The sequence below is a fragment of the Desmodus rotundus genome, chromosome 11 (assembly GCF_022682495.2).
Source record: "Desmodus rotundus isolate HL8 chromosome 11, HLdesRot8A.1, whole genome shotgun sequence".
Lineage (NCBI taxonomy): Eukaryota > Metazoa > Chordata > Mammalia > Chiroptera > Phyllostomidae > Desmodus > Desmodus rotundus.
Window position 1 is genome coordinate 61,164,523 of NC_071397.1, and position 24,679 is coordinate 61,189,201.

General features: G+C 38.5%; 1 protein-coding gene across 1 annotated transcript in view; it reads left to right on the top strand.

Annotated features, from left to right (window-relative positions):
- Positions 1-24,679, top strand: part of AFG1L (AFG1 like ATPase) — a 206,212-nt gene that overhangs the window by 24,888 nt on the left and 156,645 nt on the right. The window contains exons 2-3 of the mRNA XM_024551786.4: positions 9,699-9,922; positions 24,546-24,597. Of these exons, the coding sequence (XP_024407554.2) occupies positions 9,699-9,922; positions 24,546-24,597 (276 nt within the window). The remainder of the gene's footprint in view (positions 1-9,698; positions 9,923-24,545; positions 24,598-24,679) is intronic.

Below are 24,679 nucleotides of genomic sequence, written 5' to 3' on the forward strand. Positions count from 1 at the left end.
AATACTCAATTACACATACATAGTATTTTCTTTTAATTTCAGAAGGCTGCTAAATGTGGACCCTAAGTCAAGACCTTGTTTTAAAAAACTCTTTTATATATAACAGTTCTTAGGGCAATTAGTGACAATTTGCCTTTAAAAAATTTCTTTTATATTTGTGCTATTGAGTTGCCTCTTTCTGCATTAAAACTACCATGTGCCATTAAGAAAAAGCATAGTCATGGTTTATTATATTATTTATTGATGTAGTGAGATTTGTTAAGTAGAACACATTAATATACACTATAGAACTTCAGAAGTTTTTTGTTCCAAACTTCTGTCCTAAGATGAAAATTTAAAAAGTGGGGGATATTGCTTCTTTTCTTGCTAATAGTGGCCTTGCAAACAGACATGGTATATGGTCCTAAAACCCATTGGACTTCCTGTAAGAATTGCGAAGTACTAAACCCAAAAAGTGACACAGGGCAAGAAGGGCAAGGGATCTCTGTATGCCCAGGAAAAGTGGCCTTATGACAGGAAGCAGAGAGGCTATGGTGGGTAGACTAAGCCAATTTTCTGGAAAACTGCTAACACTACAAAGGATATTGTGCTGAGGCCTGAATGCATTGAGCTCAACTGCAGACCCAAAGAGTGCTGGCTGATAGGGTGCGCCAGGGTTTTGAACTAGGAGGAGATAATAAGGGAAAGGGCCGAGTGAGCCAGTTCTGAGTTCTTTTGTTCTTTTGTTTTATTATGAAGACAGTGGTTATGGGTTATGTTCTCTTCAAACTATAGATTGTAGAGAAGTTACATTCATAACTTGTGGTATGTTCACTTCAAAAAAAATATTGGGAAATCGAAATAATAAAAATACACTATAAACCTTGGGAAACTCATTTTTCCTCCTTGGAGGAATTATAAGTACTTTTAAAAATACTATCTAGAAGGTTATTATAATTGATTATTCAATTATAATAGAAGATTCTAAGACACAATGATAGTGACTAAATCTTATAGCAAGTTGGCTATGGAGTATGGTCGGGTCTTCCTAAAATTGAGTTTAGGAGAAAGTAGTGAAATAAAGGACAAAATTGAGGTATTGGAATAGCGCAGACTTTTGGGGCCTTTAAAATCTTCAATTTATGTGTGTAGATTAGTGTGTGGATCTTCAGAATGTCATTTGCTCAATGTCCATGTGGAGTACAATGAGACAAATTAATACAAATCAAAATAATATGGCAGCAGCATCACATAATTTGTGTACACTGATGTAACAGATTTAATTTGGTGCAGCTTTTGAGAAGTCTTTTGTGTTTCAATTTATACAGCTGCTATCCAGGCCTACGCTGGCCAATCTCTCAGCCTTGAGTGTCTTGCCTGACTGATTCTCTCTCTTTAAAGATTTTATTATTTTTTTTTAGAGCAGTTTTAGGTTCCCAGCAAAAGTGAGAGGGAGGTACAGAGATTTCCACTTACCATCCCCCTACCCCCGCCTTTTGAAGACTGCCTCATTATCAACATCTCCCACGAGGGTGATACATTTGTTGGAAGTGATGAACCTACATTGGCACATCATAATTAACCAGAGTCTGTAGTTTACAGTGGGTTCACTCTTGGTGTTGTACATTCTGTGGGTTCAGACAAAAGTATTATGGCATGTATCGGTTATTACAGTATCAAACAGTGTATTTTCACTGCCCTAAAAATCCTCTGAGCTCTGCCTATTTATCCCTCCTCCCTAATCCTGCTTTTCTACTACTGACCTTTTTACTTTCTCCATAGTTTTCCAGAATGTCATATAGTTAGAAAATAGGACCTTACAGTATATAACATTTTCAAATTCACTCTTTTACTTAGTTGTATACATTTAAGTTCTCTGCATGTGTTTTCATGGCTTGATAGCTCATTTCTTTTTAGTGTTGAATTATATTCCACTGTCTGGATATGTCAGTTTATCCATTCACTTACTGAAGGACATCTTGGTTCCTTCCAAGGTTTGGTAGTTATGAACAAAGCTGCAATAAGCATCCGTCTGCAGGTTTTTGTGTGGACATAAGTTTTCAGCTTCTTTGGGTACATACCAAGTAGCATAATAGTGTTTAGTTTTGTTAGAAACCACCGAACCGTCTTCCAAAGTGGCTGTACCATTTTGTATTCCCACCAGGAATGGATGAGGGTTCCTGTTGCTCCACCTCCTAGCCAGCATTTGTCACTGTTCTGATTTCAGCCATTCAAATAGGTGTGTGGTAGTATCTCATTGTTTTAATTTGCATTTCCCTAATGACATATGACCTGGAGATTTTTTCATATACCTCTTTGCCATCAGTATATCTTCTTGGTGAGGTGTCCATTAAGGGCTTTGGCCCATTTTTAAAATCAGATTTTTCTTTCTTGTGAGTTTTAAGAGGGTTTTTTTGTTTTTGTTTTTGGTATATTTTGGATAGCAGTCCTTTTATCAGATAGATCTCTTGCAAATATTTTCTCTCAGTCTGTGGGTTGTCCTCTAATGAGACTCTGGCATTGTGTTTTGCAGCACAAAGTTTTAATTTTAATGAAGTAATGGTTAGCAATTATTTTTTCATGGATTGTGCCTTTGGTGTTATATCTAAAAAGTCATCACTGTATACCAAGGTCATCTAGGTTTCTCTGATGTCTCCTATTTTTCTCCTAGGGTATCTTCTAGGGGTGATACAGTTTTATGATTTACATTCAGGTCTGTAATTCATTTTGAGTTAATTTTTTTGAAGGGTGAAATGTCTGTGTCTAGATTCTTTTTTTTTTTTAATGTAGGTAGATGTCCAGTTGTTCCAGTACCTTGTTGAAAAGATTATTTTTGCTCCATTGTATTACCTTTGCTCATACAATGGCTGTATTTATGTGGGTCTGTTTCTGGGCTCAATATCTTGTTCCATTGATCTATTTGTCTATTCTTTTGATTATTGTAGCTTTACAGTAGGTCTTGAAGTTGGGTGGTGTTAGTCCTCTAATTTCGTTCTTCTCTTTCAATATTGTATTGGCCATTCAGTGTCTTTTGTCTTTTCATTTAAACTTTAGAATTATTTTGTTGGTCTCCATAAAATAACATGTTAAGTTTTTGATTGGAATTGCATTTAATGTATAGCTCAAATTGGAAGGAGCTGACATCTTGACAATATTGAGTCTTCCTATTCATGAACATGGAATATTTCTGTATTTTTAAGTTCTTCTTTGATTTCATTCATCAGAATTTTGTAGTTTTCCTCCTAATAGATCTTGTGCATATTTTGTTAGACTTATACCTAAGTATTTAATTTTGCAGGGCTGCTAATGTAAATGGTATTGTGTTTTTAATTTAAAATTCCATTTTTGTATATTAACCTTGTGTTCTGTAACCTTACTATAATTGCTTATTAGTTCCAGGAGTTATTTTGTTGATTCTTTTGGATTTACTGAGTAGATGATTATGTCATCTGTAAAAAAAGATCCTTTTATTTCTTCCCATTTAGTATGCCTTTTATTTCCTTTTTTTTTGTCTTACTGCATTAACTAAGACTTTTAGGATGATATTGACAAGGAGTTATGAGAGGAAACATCCTTGTCTTGCTCCTGGAGCTTCTAATTTCTCACTGGTAAGTATGATGTTAGCTGTACGTTTTTTGTAGATATTTTTTTTATCAAGATGAGGAAGTTCTTAGTTTATTCCTAGTTTACTAAGATTTTTAAAAATTCATGAGTGGGTGTTGGATTTTGTAGATGCTTTGTCTGTATCGATATTTTTATGTGATTTTTCTTCTTTAACCTGTTGATGTGATGGATTACATTAACTGTTTTTGAATGATTTTGCATTTCTGGGATAAATACCACTTATTTATAATGTGTAATTCTTTCCATATATTGTTGGATTTGATTTTCTAGTACTTTGTTGGGCATTTTTGCAGCTATGCTCTTGAGAGATACTGGTTTGTACTTTTCTTTTCTTATAATTTTTTTGTAGTATTTTGGTGTCAGTGTAATGCTGGCTTCATAGAATGAGTTAGGAAGTATTCCTTCTGCCTCTATCCTCTGCAAGAGATTGTAGAGAGTTGGTATAATTCCTTCTTTTAATGTTTGGTAGAATTTACCAGTGAACCAATCTGGGACTGATGCTCTCTGTTTTAGAAGGTTATTAATTATTGATTCAATTACTTTAATAGATGTAGTCCCATTCAGATTATCTGTTTCTTCTATGAGTTTTGGCGGATTGTGTCTTTCAAGGAATTTGGCCATTTCATCTAGGTTATTAGATTTGTGGATCGAGTTGTTCTTAGTATTCCTTTATTGCCCTTTTTATGTCCATGGGATTTATAGAGACGTTTGTTCTTCATTTCTGGTATTAGTAATTTGTGTTCTCTCTCTTTTTCCCTAGTTAGCCTGGCTAGATGCTGATCTTTTAAAAGAATCAGCTTTTGCTTTTATTGGCTTTCTGTATTGATTTTTTATTATCAATTTCATTGGTTTCTGCTCTAATTCTTATTTCTTTTCTCCTCCATACTTTTAGTTTAATTTGCTCTTCTTTTTCTAGTATCCCAGTGTGGAAAGTCAGATGATTGATTTTTCTTGTTTTCTAATATATGCATTAATTGCTATAAGTTTCCCTCTAAGCACTGTTTTTTCTATATTTCACAAATTTTGATAATTGTGTTCATTTTTATTTAGTTCAAAGTATTTTTACATTTTTTCTTGAGATTTCTTTTTGACCCATATGTTATGTTATATAATTTCCACATATTTTAGGATTTTCCAGTTACCTTTTTGTTACTGATTTCTAGTTTAATTCCATTATGATTTGAGAGGTTACATTGTATGATTTCTGTGCTTTTAACTTTGTTAAGATGTGTTTTGTGGCACAGAATGTGGTCTATCTTGGTGAATGTGAACTTGAGAAGAATGTGTATTCTGCTGTTGTTGGATGAAGTATTCTATAGATGTCAGTTATATCCAATTTATTGATTGTGTTGAATTCAACGATGTCTTTTTTGATTTTCTGTGTGCTGGATCTGTCCACTTCTGCTGGAGGGGTGTTGAAGTCTCCAACTATGATAATGGATTCATCTGTTTTTCCTTATAGTTCTATCAGGTTTTTTTTTTTTTTTTTTTCTGTTTTTTGCCTCACATAGTTTGGTTTGATGGTCTGTTGTTAGGTGCATATGTATTAAGAATTGTGAAGTCTTCTTAGAGAATTGACATCTTTAATGTTATATAATGCCCTTTATCTCTGATAACTCCCCTTGCTTTGAATTCTGTTCTGTCTGAAATTAACATAGCAACTCCTCCTTTCTTTTGATTAGTATTGGCATAGTATATTTTTCTGTATTTACCTTTAATCTATACATGTCTTACATTTAAAGTGGGTTTCTTGTAGATAACATATAGTAGGGTCCAATCTGACAATCTCTCTTTTAACTGGTGTTTTATACCATTGACATTCAAAGTAATTATTGATACAGTTGGATTAATATTTACCATATTTGTTACTGCTCTCTATTTGTTGCTTTTGTTCTTTGTTCCTATTCTGTCATCTACTCTTTTTCTATTTTGTGTTTTTTTCCCCACATACAAGTAAGCAAAAGTTTACTTAGAAAGTCACCAAGGTAGAAGAAATGAGCCAGCTGGGCTTTGTGGACTCAGGAAACAAGTTACAGAGGCAAAAGAAGGGCCCTTGGAGCTTAGAAAAAAGAAAAGCAGAGGGGATGTGCCTGGGGTAGGAATGGGGAAAAGGTACAGGTGTGCTTTAGAGAGAGCGGGAGAGAGAGGTGCCTGTTTTATAGTTTTAATTGCACATTCTATATGATTCCATTTTCTCTCCTCCCTTAGCATATCAATTAAACATCATTTTTAAAAATCTTTTTTAGTGTTTGCCCTAGAGTTTTTGATATACATCTACAATGGACCCAAATCCACTGTCAAATAGTGCAAGAACCTTATAATGACAAAATAATTCTAATCTCTGCTATTGCCCATTCTAATTTGGGCCTTTAATATTTACCACTTAGAATAACCAGTTTCATAACTATTCTCTCTGTACCCAAATTAATTTTATTTACTATTGCCACTTAATCTAATATATTATTGATGGAATATTTTTGTCTCTTCTATCCCCACTTTAAAAAAAACTTTGATTTTTCCTATTTCCCATTACATTACCTATTACATGTGGTGGGTACTCAATCATTTCTTGTGTCAGTGAATGTATTTTGGAGAGTAGAGGGACAGTGGTCTGGAAATGTAGGCTGGGACCCTGGTATGGATTCCTTGAACCCCAGAATGAGGATACTGTCTTTGTTGGGTATCCCCATGACTACCCTCAGGTTTGGTGATTTGGAGGACTCACATGACTCAGCATATAGTTGAACTCATAGGCATGATTGGTTATAGGTAAAGGATACATAGCACAATCAGTAAAGGGAAAAGGCATGTGGACCAAAATCTGTAGAAAATTAGGTGCAAGCATCTATCCAAGAGTCTTCTCCCAGTGTAGTCACATAGAAAGGATATGCTTAATTCCTTCAGCAACAAATTGTGATGACCGTTGTGAAATGTTTTGTATTAGGGAAGTTCACTAGAGACTCAATGCCTAGGGTTAGGGGGGTGGTAACATAGGTCTGTCTACCCAATATGTGCTAAAATTCTAGACTTGTAGAAAGAAACTAGGTGTTCAGTGTGAACCACATTGCTCATACATGGTATAGACATTTACGCCCAGTGAGTAACTCTTACTATTTCTGGGAATGATGGGGACCCTCTTGGAATCCAAGTTCCCAGCCAAGGGCTCACCTTTGCAAGCAGGTTGTTCTAAGGGGAGTAGTCTCAGGCATGCACATGATTTTTTCACGCTATTCATACTTTATGTGATTCTATAAGGTGGAGATGTGGGTTCAGGGGCTGCTTTGGAAATAGGGGTGGTATGGGTGTGGTAATGAGAGACGTGAAGAGAGTAGGACTTCGTGTCCCCCTTCCCACTTTTCTCTTTAAAAAATTAAAAGGATTCCATGGAAGGTTTTGTATGTAAAATAGGCAATGCTATTAATACTATGTTTGGAAACCATTCCTTTAAACAATGAACTGAATTTCAAGCAAATTGAGAAAATCATATTTGAATTTAAGCAAGATCATTCCTGTAATTGATGGTAGATACATTAGAGATTGTGGTCTTGGTAAATTTGGGCCAGGCAGTGATCAGAGGCAGGGAGGCTAAGTTAGGGATAATCGGAGCCTCAGCTGGGATGCTGTAGTATGAAGGGAAGAAAGAAGTAGTTTTGAGAGTGCTTAGGATGTACAATTGAGTAGCACTGATGAGTGGCTGAGGACCTGGATAAGAGCTAGGGAAAGGGATTGTGGGATGGAGTGGGGAGGAAATTAGTATTACTCTTGGGTTTCCTACCTGGTTGACTCCAGAAAATTAAAGGAGGGGGTGGAAAAGAGCATTTTCCGTAGTGTGAGTCTCAAATTCTTCAGTACCAATAGGTATACAACAATTCAGTTCAATTCTGACACTACCTGAGTTGTAACATCAGATCCCACAAGTTAAAAGGGCTCAGTTCTACAAGACTGGTCCCATTTCAGATGCCAGCTGCAATGGGCTGTCCAGGCTATGCACACTTCTGCATGGCCAACTACAAATTCAGGGGTTCCCATAACTCCCCACCCTCACATTTGATAATTTGCAAGAAATGTCTCACAGAACTCAGAAAAACACTTTACTTATGTTTACTAGTTTATTATAAAGGACAATGCAAAAATAGCCAAATGGAAGAGATGCACAGGGCAAGGGATAAGAGTTTCCTTGCCCTGCTGTGGTGTACCACCTTCCCAGCACTTCTGTGTTCATCAGCTTGTGAGCTTTTCAAGTCTCATGCTCAGGAGTGTTTGTAGAGTTTAATCTCTAGCCTCCACTCTCTTCCCAGGAGGTGAGTAGGTGGAGATGAAAGTTCTGACCCGCTCTATACCTGGTCTTTCTGGGGACCAGCCCTGTCCTGAAGCTGTCTTGCGGTCCTGCTCTAAGTTACCTTACTAGCATAACTCAGGTGTGATAGGAAGGTGCTCGTTATGATAACAAAAGAGGCTTAGAAAATTCCAGGGGATTTAGGACCTCTGTGTTAGGGACTGTGGACAAACACCAAATATATTTCTTCTTATACTCTACTGGTAAATATCTCAAATTGCTAGAAACCTTTACAGAATTCTTGACTTACGCCTCCAGCTTCTACACTGAACCCAAGCCTCGTTCTTGGTCCTGTGAGGCCCCAGGTTCCAGGAGACTCTCTGATTCTCTTCTGCAGGCTGTAAGCCCCCCATTATTTAGGGTACAATTTAGGCCTCTGTAACAAAGATACCTTGAAACACACTGCTTGAAATATTAGATAGAAGTTTATTCTTCTTTTACATAAAAATCTAAGCAGGTGGTCCAGAGCTGATTTGGCAGCTCTGCATTGTTGGAGAACTTTGCTCTGCCTTGGTCCGCATTCTGCATGCCTCTCCTTGCTGGATTGACTCTTCCAGCTGCATTCATGCACTTTGAGTCCAGTTAGAGGGAAGGGAGGAAAAGGGAGGGGTTACTTACTTTTGCCCTTTAAGGGCACGTGGCAGAGCTGCACACATTTTAGCTCACATCCCATTGGTTAGAGCTGGTCCCATGGCCATCCTGGCTGTAAGAGAGGCCAGGAAATGGAATATTTGATGGGGCAGACCTGTACTCAACTAGAACTTCTATTCAGGAAGGGAGAACAGCTATTAGAATATAGCCCTGCCCTAGCCCCGATATTCATAGTTTATTTAGAATTTTTTTCCTCTTGGGAAAAAGATGAAAATAACATTGTGACTATTAATTTTTTTCTAATGTAGTTTTCATATTGAAACAAAGGAAACATGCAAGGTCCTTTTCTTAAAAAATGTGCCAGTTTACTGCTGTTTATTCTTGCTTCTAGTGGGGGGCAGGCGGGGAAGGGGAGAGCAACTGGGGAAAAATTGGACCAACTATAATTTAACAACAATAAAAAATAAATAAAGGGTATGAAAAAAAAAACAACAATAGTTACCACTCATTGAACTTACTACCCCAAAAACGGAATGCAGGTACTATTGGGCCTTATTGTGGCCAATAATTTCTTTCCCAGGAAGGTCAAAAACGGGATCATACCACCACCCTGTTTAGAAATGGACACTATTGTATGCCAACTCTTTGTGTTCAACCTAAAGGAATGGCAAAGGGAAGGAATCTCATAAGCAGGGGGCTGAAATCATGTGGTGATGTCTCAATGTTGTGTGGTTTTGGATAGAGAATAAAAGTTCAGTAGAGAACCCTTTGTGACTAGTCTCCACATCTCTGCCTTGGTACCCAAGAACCAGAATTAGGCCTAGCTCAAAGCCCTGCTGTGGGGAAGATCTGATGAACTCAGATGGTGCGTTTAATGGAGTAGAGGCAAAGCAGAGACTGTACAGCAGGCTAGACTTTCTAGAAGAGGGATTAGAATGATAACCTAATGAGTTTGGATTTCTTCCCTTTTATTAAAATGAGATAATTGTAAATATATTTATTGTGCAAAATTGTTTTAAATTATTTTAATGAAAATGACATTTACAGTAACTGCTCAATATATTATAACTGGTTAAAAGTTTTAATGTGACCATTAAACATATGTAGAGCACTATGAAATATCTTCATTTAAGAAAGTCTAAAATTGTATATATATTTTTGTGTATAGCCTATACAGTTCAGACACCCGAGAGTATGCCTTCAACTGTGGCTACGGAAGCTTATTTGAAAGCTCTGGCTGTTTGCCGTGGACCTCTGGACCACTATGACTTTCTGATCAAAGCTCAAGAGTTAAAGGATGATGAACATCAAAGAAGAGTCATACAGTGTTTGCAGAAATTACACGAGGACCTGAAGGGATACAGTATAGAGGCAGAAGGCCTTTTTTCAAAGGTGAGGTTTATGTGATGCTAAAGATTAAACAGTTAAAAGTGTAATAAGCATTTAATAAAATGGATTAAATGCAGTTTAGGTATAACCCTGAAACAGCTTGATAATTTCCCTCCAGTTTCTTTAAATAAGCTCTGTTGGATCCCCATATCTGACCTCTTGATATACCATAGCTTTTTTTTTTTTTTTTTTGCTTTGGGGGGATTCAAATTGCTTCATGTTTAGGTAATAATTGATGCTATCCAGTCAAAATGAAAACTTCTGCTCCATTCTAAGCTTCCCCTTTCTGTTGCTCAGGTATGGCCCAGGATCAGCAGTGGAGAAGGGGGAGTGATTTGTTCTTTCCCTCCTCCTTTCTCTGCTTGCCTGTCTTCTCTAGGGTCAGAATGAGAGGGATAGAAGATTAGAGTGAAATAGCAGAGTCTTAAGTGACCAGTTAAGGGCCTTTGGCGTTGACACGCTAGCTCTTTGTTGAGGGACATGTTGGTGGGTTCCTTGGTATTTCCCTGAGGACCTTCCCAGTACTCCACTATTTGACCTCCAATGACTCTAGCAGAACATCCCACATCTCTGCATTCTACTGGGACCCTTTTGCACTTGCACTTGGCCTTCTTGGGTGGAGTCCTTTCAGGACAACTCTAACCAGATCACCTTTTATGGTGTCCACTTAGGCCACAAGAAGCATAGCATAACATCTCCTTTCTCCAATTCCTACGGCATAGTCAGCCTCCTGCCCTTGGACTTCTGCAGATAAGAAGTAGGCACCAGTCTCTGTCTTTGTCCTGTATTCTCTCATGAACCTGGGGGCGTGTCAAATTCTTCCATGAACTCTTCCACACCCTACTTTGATAGCTGACTGTGGATTTCCTCACCTAAGCAAGCATCTTGCCCATCTCATCTTGTACTCAATCCTCATCTCTTTAGATGCTTCTCTTTGGGTACCCCTGTACTTGGCATGAGGTTTATCTGGGGGAAATGCCACAGCATTTCTTACCCAGCTAAGAGCTTTCTACCTGAATGACTTTCTTCAGTTCCACTTTGGTTTTAGAGCTGATTTTTCCTCTTTTATCTTTTTAAATAATTCCTGGATGGATATGACTAGTGCCTCTCTTAGGAGTGTAGGAGAATTTGTGTCCCCTTATTCTCAGCTTTGATCTTTTACTGAAAGTGTAAGATGACAGGAAAACTCCTATTCCTTAGCCTATTATAGAAGTCAATGTCCTCAGTGGTGTCATCTTCTAATTATGAAGGATAGTAATAGTAATGAGTTAGAATATGGTTTAATCTAAGAAACTAGTTTTCTTTTAATTGGCAAAATCACTGCCCTCCCCCCAACACAAATATTCATTTAGTAGAAGGTCCTTAGAAGAAAGGTACTGTATAACAAGTGTTAGTGGTACTTTATTTAAAAACTACTGAAAGTAACTCTACTTTTTAAAATGCATTGAGAATATAATTAAAATTTTATTTTTATATAAAGAAAAAGGCTATTATTGTGTTAATATCTTTTGGTTAAAAGGAATGGAGGTTCATTTAGGTTACAGAAAGAAATGGAGATTTAGGATAAGGCTACATACGCAAATAGCAGTGAAGGGTGTCTCCACCACACCGCCAGGCCTTATGGAGCTTGAGCCCGCAGAATCAGTGGCTGCGAAAGCTTAGATGATTTGAAGGCTGTAGTAGCAGGTACTAGTTACACCAGTGCTCTTCTGTGCATGCAGTCCTCTTCCTCTCTTGTTCCTTTACTCCCATGTCCATTTTCACTTCTGTTTGTTTTACCATCTTCTAAATTCTCTACCCATATCTGTGGTTTAAATCCCCAAGTAAGAATCTGATGAGCCAAACAATCACTTCATCAGTGTTTGGTCCAGCTTTCACACCGGTTTTTTCAGAGGCTACCAGCCAGTGTAAAGACTGGGTGTCTGCATAAGTTACCACCCAGGCCCCCTGTGAGCATGGCAGTTCCCCTCAGATGTAGACCATGAGTATGATAGCCACGGTGGTCAACTAGTCCAGTATAATGGTTATAGGGATTAATGATGAATTACCCCTTTTGATGGCCAGCCTTTATTGTTTGACTCTTTTTAGGGATGTTCTCCCACACGTCCACCTTTGATTTCTGAATTGGCTGTGTTGGGTCGACCTAGTAAATAACCCTGGTTTTATTGTATCGTTGTAAATCTTGTGTAAGTAGGAGATTTGGCATGTTAGGTAGTTTCCAATGTGTCTAATGAATGCTTATATTTGTTAAATGCTAATGCATATGTGAATAAATGTTTAGTTGTTAGATCAATCTCTTTGTGGTAATATTTATCCTACTGTAATTTCTTCAGCCCACCAAATCCATTTTTAAAAAGATTTTATTTATTTATTTTTAAAGAGAGGGGAAAGGAGGGAGGAAGAGAGGAAGAGAAACATCAGTGTGAGAGAGAAAAATATTGATTGGTTGCCTCTCATAAGTGCCCTAACCTGGGACTGAACCCACAACCCAAGCATATGCCCTGACAGGGAATAGAACCAGTGACCTTTTGGTATGCGGGATGACGCCCAATCAACTGAGCCACACCAGTCAGGGCAACCCACCAAATCTTCAACAGTGAAAATGACCCAACTATCTAACGTAATTTGAGTAAAATATCTACAAAGCTTTAGTTTTTAAAGATTGTAAAGGTGCCACAGACCTACTTCTTCTAAAACATAAACACTGATATGCTGATTATCAGAAAAGGAAAATTGACTATTAGGTTTTTCAGTGATAGAAGAACTTTATTTATAGAATTCTTAATTTTGGTAAATAAAATTTATGGTTTTATGAACATTTGATTTTGTTTTTAATACAGATGTTTAAACATTCATTGTACTAGGAAACTTTATGTACAGCTAAGCTGTAATATTAAAATAAAATACACCTTCACAAAATGCCAAAATTATTAATTAATGTGATAAAATTGGTGGCAAATTGGCCACTTTCACCTACTTACATAACAAGGTCTTCTCTAATAAAAATTTCAAAAAGTTACAAGCAGATGACCATGCTATATGAGCAACAAACTATGAAGAATGAGTATGTGTGAACACTTGAGTTTTGTTATCAAATAAGACTTACAACCAGGTTAATCTACACATTTAATATATGCATAATTGTTATTGTTCTGTGAGGTAATTAGGCATAAATGCTAGTAGTTCATGTAATCACTATAATTAGAATGGCTTTCACATAGCCAAATCAAGCACTTCTGGAGTCCGGGAGGGAGAGAATTAAGTGGAGTGTGGAGCTACTCTGAAAATCTCTGTTTCCGTTGATCGGGTACACAGATTGCCAGGCCTTTTCACCTTTAGGGGGAGAAATCATAGCCCAAGATACCTGGGAAGGGGCAGGGGTCTCAAATTCCTTTCCTTTCTCTCCTCTCCACAAAATAATTTTCTTCCCCTACGAGAAATTATTATTTCCATTTTCTTCATATATCCACCATTTTTTAATTGGATACCTTTCCTCACCCTCCCAAGAACAATGCATACAGCAGGTAGAAAAGAACTGCCCTGCCTTTAATCCAGCTAATCTAAGGTCTTGGTGCTTTATTGTTCTGGATCCCAGCACCTGGAAACCGTGAGTAGGGTACCTGGGATGTGGACTGCGGACTTTTCTCTCAGGAGATGTGGGAAACCCTTTGTTAGTTATCTAAGAGTCTTCAGAAGGGCCTCTAGGCAGTGTGCTGGTTTTTCCTCAGTTCCTCCCTTCACCCCTCCTGCTAAGGGCGTGAGCATGTTCTCTCCTCCATTCCTCCTCTTAGAACTGACATTCCCTGTAGGTAAAGTAAGTTGAGCATTGTGATTTAGGTAGAGCTTCCCTGATCTCTGGAATTTTATCCTAGAAGATTGTAAGCAACATGGAGTACAAAATGGACAATGTCTATAGCTACAGTTTTATTAAAGACCAGAAATATTTTAAAATGAGTGTTTCTTGTGTCAAGCTTTTGTGAAAGCTGAAGCAAAAGCATTATGTCCTAACCCAATGACAGCATTATCTGTAAGGAAGTGAGATTAGGGATCAAACTACATCTTTTTTTTTTTTTTGAGAACTAATACATGCCAAAGACTCATTTAAAATCTGAAAATGAGAAACAAAGTATGGGGCCCAATTCAGACTCCAGAATAATTAGCCAATGTAGTCAATTACATCTTCAGTTTTGTCATAGTTCCAAAAGGTGAAATTATGCCATCAATATAGATGAGAATAAATCCCTTTAAATGAATTTAATAAATTATTAAGTAATTTCAATAATTTGTTAAACAGATGATAAATTATTTATTACATAAATACTTCATTAAATAAATCCCTTAAAATAAATTTAAAGAAAGGGGTAGCCCCATTTTGTAATGTTACAATTGGAATTTGTGTGTCATTATCAACCAAAGCTGACTGCTTGGTTATGGCAGCAGAATTATGTTGGTCATAAAGAGGCAGTGGTACCATGGACTCTATGCTGAGTTTACACCTAAGTCTCTGGGTCAAAGGTCAGCAAATATTTTGTGTAAAGGACAGCATAGGAAATCTTTTTAGGTTTGGGGAGCCATACATATGACCTCTGTCACAACTATTCAGTTCTGCCATTGTCAAAGCAGTCACAGGTGATACATAAATAAGTGTTATTCCAATAGATATTTATTTACAAAAACAGGTGTCAGCCTGGACTGGGCTCACAGGCCATAACTTGAGACCTCTACTATAGGTGACTGCTACCTGACTAGATTTGAGGGCTGGTGGGAGACCATTAATTGTATTTAAGGTTTACTTGAACTATACTTAGTCTAGCTTTCCAACCTAGTCTCCGATTACTTCTCTTTGTATGTGCCTGCCTGTAGTCAGCAGAACTATTTTATTCACTGTTCCATTATATGAACAAAATAGTCCATAACATATATGGGAACTTGAAATGTGAATGAGTTGGCACTGAAAATTAGAGTGAAAAAGACTATTTAATAAACAGAGATGAGACAATTGATTATCTATATTGAAAGTAAAATAAAATTAGGTGCTACCTCTCTAAACAAAAATTCTATAGAATTAATGTACTAGATTTAAAGTAAAACTCCTTGAAGAAAACACAGAGGAAAGTTCTTTATGAACTTAGGAAAAGAAAGTATTTCTTATACAAGACACGAAAGCCTGAATTATAAAGGTAAAGGCGGAGATATTTAACTATACTGAAATTGAAAACTTCTAGTCAATAGAAAGCACCAGGAAAAAAGTGAAAAGGCAGACCACAGACTGGGAGAAGATATTTGCATCAAAATAACTGGCTATTGGTTGCTCTCTAGATTATGTAAAGGACTCCTATCAAATAATAGGAAAATAAATTAACAAACCAATAGAAAAACAAAGTAGAGTCTATTTTGGGGGGATAACTCATGGATACCACAAAAGTTGATCAATAAAACAGAAGGTATTTCTAAAATAGAATGTTGCATAGCATGGGGACAAAAACCTCAAAATCAGGGTTGTTAACTGCTAGGAAGAAGGGCACAAAGTGAGGCTTCAACGGCACCTAATGTTTTATTGCTGAAATGCTGGAAGAAATGTATTAAAATACAAAGATTTGATCAAGCTGAGTGATAAGTAACCAGGTGTTCAATATTTTCTCCATTTTAGTCTGTTTATAATATTCCATAGTCAAAAAAAAATTTTCAGTGTAATTGTGAGATATTTCGACAGGTAAGTTTTTTGTTTTTTTTTAAATTATTTTGAGCACTGAGGTGTGGGGAAGCTCTGTCCAGCAAAGCTCTCCTGGCTGCTTCAGATTAGAATAAGTCTACCAAGACAAGATCTGCTTGGGGAGGAAAGGCTGACCAGTCTCCAGAGGAGAAAGGCCTTGAGGCTCTTTCTCAATGGGCTTTTATTGGGTTTAGTTTGCATAGGAATATAGGGTGTATATGTAAAGCTCATCAGTCACTGTCAGGCAGTACTTACTGATCAAGGAATAGATAACATTCAAAGAACTATAAGGGCTTATTCTGAGTCAGGGTCAGATAGATAGAGTGACATCAAAGGGCCATAAAACTTTGGGAAACAAACTCATTTTATGCTGAACCCTCATCATTTAAATTGAGGGTATTCTTAGCAAAGCCGGTTTCACAGGATTTTATGCATTCTTTCTTAGGCCCAATCGCTGCTGCCTCTAGCCCGCCAGGATCCGCCCTTTCCCACACAGGGCTGCACCATCCTCCCGCATTGTTTCAGGCCAGAATCAGATGGGGGATGCAGGCAGCCAGGAGATTAGGAGACCTTTTACAGATAGAATGAGGAATCAGGCTATGACAAGGCCAGGGGTGAGGGTCCATCACCCCTTTTTCTATAGTCCCCTAAGTCCTTCCCTGATGGCCCCACCATTACCATACCTGTCTTAGGTTATCTCTCCCTTGAGGAATCTTACCCATCAATGAGTATCCAGCCATCCTCTAGGGGCCAAGCAGGGTGAAGTAAAGGGAGCAGAGGCTGCACCCCTGCTGGGAATCTCCTTAGTGGTCCCAAGGTCTTTTTACTCAGCCGTAGCCATGGCGGGTTACAGCCTCTGAAACCAGGCAGGGCAGTTCCCAACACTGAGGAAGGTAGTTCCATTATATGGCTGGGAAAAGCAAATGATTTTTAGTTTTATAGAAGACCTCAAAAAAGACTGCAGCAATTCACATTCTCATCAGTTTATGAGCCTGCCTATCTCTACATTATTGATAATACTGGATCTGTTACAGAGCAAGGGGGGGAGGGGTGGTTCACGATAAATTATTACAGAAAGGATTCCGCCTTTCTGTCTCTGGAGGTTCCTTCCCCCCATGCCCATCTGCTAGGTTCGAAATGCCCGCCGCCAGAGGAAAGACGTCTCTCAATGCCAGAGACTGGTGAAAAGGAAAGGAATTGTTTATTTGAAAGTTACACAAACTTAGAATAATGACCTAATGTCTTCAATAAGATACTAAAGTCCTCTAGAATACCCACAGATGCACAGTCCTTCCCTCTCCCTGTGCCCAGTCCGGAGTACCGTGTCTCAGGAAAAGAAGTAGAAGTCCGTGATTCAGGCTCCCGGCACCATCAGCTGTGTGGCTGCTGCAACCTCCAGTTAATCCAAAGCCATGTGGCACCTTCTCATGGCCCACCAGCAAGAGTCCTCTCTCCCCTTTCTCTATGGCTGCAAAGTCTCTCCTGCTGCCTAAGCCGCGTGGCAAGAAGAAGCACTCCAAAACCTCGTGGTCCTCTTTACTCTCCTTCAGAACCGCATGGTCCTTTTCCCCATTTACTTTGGAGCCGCGTGGTCTCCTCCTTCTCCCCCAAAACCTTGTGGTCCTCCCTACTCTTTGAAGCTGCGTGGTCTCTTCTTTCTCCCCCCAAACCTTGTGGTCCTCCCTACTACTTTTGGAGCTGCGTGGTCTCTTCTCTACTTCAGAGCCGCATGGTCTCTCCTTCCCCCAAAACCTTGTGGCCCTCCTCTACTACTATGGAGCCGCATGGTCTCTCTTCTCTCTCTATGGCTGCCGGGCCTAGGTTTAAATCCCAGTGCCCATCTTCCTTTGCAGCCCCATTTCTGACTCCTCCTACAGTCAGCTACACCTGCCAGCATCCCCGTATTCTTCCAGCTTTACTGGGCTGCCATAGTAAGTCTGGGCAGGTGTGGCCCCATGGCATGGAGCCAATCATCTCCACGCTCTCACGAAGGCCCTGTAACCAGGGGGAGTTACTTCCCAGTCCCATCCTGGGTGGAATTTGGTCCCATCCCCCTGGCTCAAAGCATAGCCACAGCTACTTAACACATCCATGAAACCAGTTAAAGGTTATAGATATGTTAAATGACTGTGCCAGGGGTTAGCTGCAAAGCTCTTGCTACCCAAAACAGCTCTGAATGGCCCTGTTCCATGTGTCCCATCCCCCCTGGCTCAGGCTTGTGGGGGTGAAGACATCCTACATACATTTTTCTAATATTTCCTGGACACCCTGAGTCCTGGACCCCATTACAAATCCCTTCTTGGGGCCCTCCTCTTGGCTGCACCCTGCTTCAGATCCTCTGAGACTTTTAGACTTTTTTCATGCTGGTGTTTCATTCTTATTTTAAATCACTTGTCTTTTATTATGTATTAAGTATTTTCTATATCCTTAAGCAATTTGTATTTGTTTTTCTTATTGATTTATAAAAGAAAGCTCTTTGTTTACTAAGGAAGTAAGTTCTTGTCTGTAATAAATGTTGCGCTTTTTTTGCAGTTTATTTGTCTTTTTATCTTCCTTAACATCTTTTCCCAAACAGAAATTTTTAACTCCACTCTTTTTAATGTATCTATCTTTTCCCTTATTGTTTTTGAGTTTATGTTTTGCTTATAAAACATTATACTTCAAGGCTGTAAAGATACATTCATAGGAAGACATCTATAAAGATGTTGATGAGAAGGAGTACAAGAGAAATGAAAATTTAAATTTGATGAGCCAGCCATGGTTTCCGAGAAGGTGGAGGGGAGGGGCTGAGATCCAGAAATTGATAGAAGGTTGTATTGGGAGAGGAATCATCTGCCTTGGTCACAGGAGGAAGAGAGGAAAGGATGGGTGCAGATATGGGTGCCATTGCAATTTCATAGAGGAAGTGGAAGGTGTTCCAATCCAGTGCCTCTGTTTTCTCTTTGTAAAGAGGTAGGAGATATATGCTGAAAGTGATAGGGGAAGTGAAGGGAGCATGAAGGGAGCTGAGAAGGTTCTAGAACATCATTGCAGAGAAAGAGAGTGAACTAACCAGGGAAACAGTTATTGGCAGTGGGGAGGGACTGGTGAGAGGGTACCCTCTGCAGGCCTTTCAGCAATCTTCAGATGTTTGGGTGAACATGATGGGAAGGTCAGTATCTTAGTATGAGATTTTTCTATTTTTAACTATTTTTCATTTTTATTTCTAACTTTATTATATTATGGTTGGGTACATTGATTCTTTGGAATTAATGGATGCTTCATTTATGGCTTAGCATGTGGACTGTATTTGAAATTGTGCTATATGTTTTTGAATATGTTCTTGATTTGTTTGGTGTAGAGTTTTAGTTATAAAATATCTTGAGTGTACAGTAGTGTTGTTCAGACTTTTGAGAAGGGTGTGTCAAAGGGTGCGTGTTTCTTTTTTCATGGTCCACAAGTTCGGATGGAAGCAGTTATCAGTAAGCACATGAAGCTTTCAGTTCTCACTGTGAGTGAATTGGGTCTTGTGATTAGGTATGCAGAAGTAGGCAGTGAGTGGGAACTCCCTTGTGCTCTGCCATACACCCCATAGATAAGAAAATAGCAGGTTGTAGAGTTGATGTGGCTTACCCAGAGGCACATAGCTAGTAAATAGCAGAATCAGAATTTGTACCAGTTCTTTTGGGTTCAACTCCATTACCCTTTGGCTATGTCTTTCATGCTTAGCAGAGGTAGGTGATAGGTTACCACGATCTCCCAACATCATCCTTAAGTTTATCATCTCTACAGTCTACAGTGTCATTGGACTCATCAAAAACCCATTAGGCTCTGGCCAGGTAGCTTAGTTGGTTAGAGTGTTGTCCTCTTACACCAAGGTTACGGGTTTGATTCCCGGTCAGGGCACGTACAAGAATCAACCAGTGACTGCATAAATATGTGTAACACCAAATCAGTCTCTCTCTTTCTCTTCTCCCCTCTCTCTCTGAAGTCAATATATAAAAATTTAAAAAAAAACCCATTAGTATAGGTATCATCATTCTCATTTATAAATTTCCTAAGATATAAGTGACATGACAAATCTTACACTGGTCACTGGAGAAACTTTTTCATGTTCACATTTTCATGTGCTTGTCTAATGTTGCGTCCATGCATTTTAAGGGTTGGTTGTGTATCAGAGTCTTGGCAGGAAACAGTTCACAGCAGATGTTTCAAATAAAGACTGAATCAAGAGACCACTTAGATAGTCATGGGCAGGCCAGGCCTAGGGCAGCAAATAAGGCTTGGAGTGGGGAGGAGGAGCCTGGAGGGAGCTGGAGCTGATGGTTCTGGAGGGATGCGGCTCCGCAAGACCCAGCACTGAAGCAGGGAGGCAACAGGAGAGAATGACCTGAATTGCTCTCTACCCATCCCTCCTGTCGCCTGCAAGTAGTGCCTCCTCCCAGGGGCTGAAACCAGTTAGCAGCCAGCCAGCAAGCCAGCTGGCATCTTGGGGTACAGAGCAAGAAAGAGAAGGCCTTTGGGGGAGGGGAGCCCTTGGAGAATAACAGCACCAGAGAACTATGCCAGGGTGGAGTTCTCTTGACACATAAGAACAAATTACAGAAAATTAATACATTAAGAAAGGAAATTTAATGAAACCGAAAACTAGGGTAAATTGTGAGAATTAGGATGTAAATTGTAAATTAGGTAAAATGTAAATTAGGAGCATGTAAATGATGTGGGTTCCTGGGTGTTAGTCATCCTGAAGAAAACTGCCTGACCCTAACTCTCCCTGAATTCACTGCTATGAATAAAGAATTTTAAAATTTATTTAGGACCCATTTTACAGCCTTCTAAATAGTCTTACTGTTCTCCATTCATTCCTCTGATTTTCTTCTTAAAATATAGATTTTTAAATCTCTTAAAATAATTACAATAATTCTTAGAAGACTGAAATTTTATTAGGAGAAGACTGGCTTGCCTCTCCAAGTGAAAATACTTGTGACTATACACTATTGTTTGGATAGACAACATGTAACATTTATTGTTAGAGGAGCATCCATTTTATTTGTCAATTTATTTAGAGTAGAATCTGCATCTTAAATAAATAGTATTTATGTCATACCAGTTGTTTGTGATTTCAGATGCTGGAGAATCTTCTCCTTTGGCACTCTATAACAGTATCTCTTTATCATCTTCTAAATATTACTATAAAGTATATTACAATATAATATAAATTAGATATGTTATATAATATTTGCCAAAGTGCTTTTTCAAAAATATATGGAGTTTGAGTGGGTAAACAGAAGAGAGCACCTTGAGTGCATTTTCCCCAGTAGCACTGAGTTCTTTGTGTCATCCTTTTCCCCCATCTTTTTTTTTTTTTTTTTTTTTGCCTTGAAATTCATTTATTCAGCATGTATTGATTCTATCATGTGAGGAGGGCGAGAGTAGGCCCCAGACTATTCTTACAAAAAGTGTTGTGAAGAATTATAAATTGCTAGGACACTCCTAGTTTCCTAAGGTAGAATGCTGCTTTAAAAAGATTTCTAATACATAGAGCATACTTCGAGATTATTAGGTTATATGTAAGTTTTCCAATTTGAAGCTGTTCTAAATTTGTTTAAGAGCATAACACTTTTTTTCCCCAGGCAAGTTGAAAACAACCAGCATACAAGAATGGTTCATATAAGATATTAAAACAAGACAAATTAAGAGGATTTGGCAGGAGTAGAATTTGTTTTCAGTTGAGATTTAAGAATAGGTGGAGAAAACAAACTAAGCAAACAACTAGAACAGGAACAGAATCACAGAAATGGAGATCACATGGAGGGTTATCAGTGGGGAGGGGAAGAGGAAGAATGGGGGAAAAGGTACAGGGAATAAGAAGCATAAATGGTAGGTAAAAAATAGACAGAGGGAGGTTAAGAATAGTATAGGAAATGGAGAAGCCGAAGAACTTATATGTACGACCCATGGACATGAACTGAGGTGGGGAGTGCTGGAGGGAAAGGAGGTGCAGAGCAGAAGGGAATAAAGGGGGAGAAATGGGGCAACTGTAATAGCATAATCGATAAAATATATTTTCAAAAAAATAGATGGGAAGTTAATGTGCACAGGGAAAGCATCCAGCTGGCAAACTCAAAGCAAAGCATATCCTTTTGTGTAAACCATAGTGAAGGTTCTTCTGGAAGGGACATGCTGGTATCCCTAGGGGCTGGATTTAGTAGAGAAAACTGAGCAATCAGAAAATTAGGAGAGGTTTCTGAGGCAGGGTGGAGTGATAGAAAACCAACAGTATTGCCCTGGCTGGTGTGGCTCAGTGGACTGAGTGTTACTGCAACCCAAAATGTCACCAGTTTGATTCCCAGTCAGGGCACGTGCCTGGGTTGCAGGCCAGTTCCCTAGTTGGGGGCATACAAGTAGTAGCCGATCCATGTTTCTCTCCCTCCCTTCCCAATAAATAAATAAATAATAAATAAATAAAACCTTTAAAAATAATAACAGCATCATGTACTAGATTCTAGATTTTGCCAATGCTCTCTGCCCAAATACGAGTGCTCTGATTGGCACAGAGTGGCATAACCTTGGTTTCTTTCTGTTTTTACCTTCTCTGAATCAACTCTGCTCTCATTCACTATACTTTGCCATGTATAATGTGCACTTTTTTGCCCAAAATTTGATGGGAAAATAAGGATGTGCATTATACATGGGTATAATGACTATACCATAGGTGTAATAATGGGTACGATAATCCCGTGTATAATGCTCACAAAAACATGGCTGCATGTTTACATGGCGAAAACAGTGCTTTGGTTTGTTGCGCAGATGTCTAGGGACTCCTGCAGAGTTTAAAGGTTATTCTTTTAACTGGAACAAAATTCAGGATGGTTATCTGGGTTGATAATACTGGGTTAGACAATCATATACTTTACAAAGTGTTCCCCCAGATATTTCCAGTACCCACCCAAGCACCAGATATATTGGGTTGGCCAGAAAGGCTGTTATGTTTTTCTGTAAAATAAGATACATGTTTCATTTTCACCAATAACTTTATTGATTTGGATATTTTGAGTATGTCGGCTATCTCCTGCTGTTGGTTTCTAGTGGGCAGAGGCCAGGGATGCTGCTAAACATCTTCCAATGCATGAGATAGCCCCCGGGCAAAGAATCATTTGGCCAAAATGTCAATAGTACCAAGAAACTTCGCAAACCACTTTTGATATGTTTAATCAGTCACAGCACCTTCTCCATACACTGCACAAATCATTTTTGGTTTCACTTGTGTTTTTACGTTCCTTAAAATAATAAAGCATCATATGCCAAAAATATTACCTATTTTCTTCTATTTTCAGTATTAAAATGGATGCACAAAAATTTACCAATTTTGATACACTTTTTAAAAATGCATGCTGGTATGACAGCTGTCAAAATACAATATTATCAGAATTGTATCAAATGAAATTAAAGCCATCTAAGCACTAGTAAAGCCACCCAGTAATATAAGGTAAAGAGAAGTTCCCTTTTGTTTCTTTCCTGAAGCCCTCCCCACTCCTCTTTTGGTCTGGACTTGCTTTCTTGACCTGCTGTGCCACTGTGGTCCTGGAGCAACCCTCCATCTCACCGGGGCTTCCTTCCCAGGATCCTCTGTGTTTCCTGGAACCCTGTTGGGGAGGTTTTTTTGAGATCCTGTGTGTATGGAATGCCAATTTTCCATTTTCACACTTGATGGGTAGATTAGATAGGTTGGAAATCATTTGCCTTCAAATTTCATTCAAAGTCTTTATCTGCTTGTGGCCTGTTTTCCCCACCTTCCTTCTCCCACTACGTTGAGTGTTTGGAGGATCTTCATTATAAATCAGGAGTTCTGAAATTTCAGGTTTGTAACTTGGTATGGGTCTTCCCTTACTGTGTTGGATACTAAGTCTGTTCTTCCAATCTAGAAATCAAGTTCTTCAGTTCTGAGAATAATTTTTGCATTATTTCATCAATAACTTCCTCCTCTCTTTTTCTCTATTTTCTCTTTCTGTAATTCCTTTTTGTCAGATGTTGGAGCTCCTGAATTAATCTTGTAATTTTGTTATATTTTTTCATGTTTTATTGCTGTTTATTTGTTATATATTCTGGAACATTTCCTCAAGTTTATCTTCTAAACTTTTTTCTGAGATTTTATTTCTGCTACCATATTTTAAATTTGAAAGTGCTCTCTTTTGTTCTTAATGTTTCTTTTTAAAATTGCATTTTGTCCTTGCTTTACAGTTTTAATAGCTTTTCTTATTTTTCTCAGCATATTAATTATATTGATTAGGGTTTTATTTTTGCAGATTTCTTTTGCTGTCTGTGTAGTCTCTGTTTCCTGTGAGTTTTTCGCCCCTGCATATTTGGTCTGGTTTCCAGCTTTCATCTTTGAAGATTTTTTTAAAAACTAGGTGTCTACGTTGTCAGTTCGTTTTAGTGTCTTTTCAGATACTAACAAGCTGATTGCAAGGTCCATCTTAGGTTGGTTGAGTGGTGTGCTTAAAGTCTGGTAGGGATCCAGCTTCTTCTGGGGGAGAGACCCACACCTAAGCGCCTTTGAGTCTGTTTTGTTTTTCTTCTGGAGACCAGTTAGTTTCTCCAGAAAAATTCTTGTAATCTGTTGCTTGCTGGGAATGAGCTAGGCTGCCATTGTTTGGAGAGCCTGTTTGGGAAGGAGGGGGAAGATTACATGGTTAGCAAATGGTGTAGGGGATATAAACTTTGTGACTTCAGGGCTCTTGCTCTGGACTACTGTGACTCTTGCCTCCGGTACTGAAGCTTAAGTTAGGCTTCCTAGCCTTACACATCAAGCTTTTTGTGTCGTGTGCCATAGCCTGTTTCAGCCCTGTATATAGCACAGTTAGGAACACTATGCAAATGATGATATTTAATTATTTCAATGTTAGAGATTTATAATTTGTTCTTAATTTGCAGCTTTTTTCAAGGAGCAAACCACCAAAGGGCCTCTATGTTTATGGAGATGTTGGTAAGTGTGTTAAAACAAGTTTTGGGTGGTACAAACAGCAAGTTTCCCAGCTTTTGCTCAGAGATAACTTCCATTTCCGTCC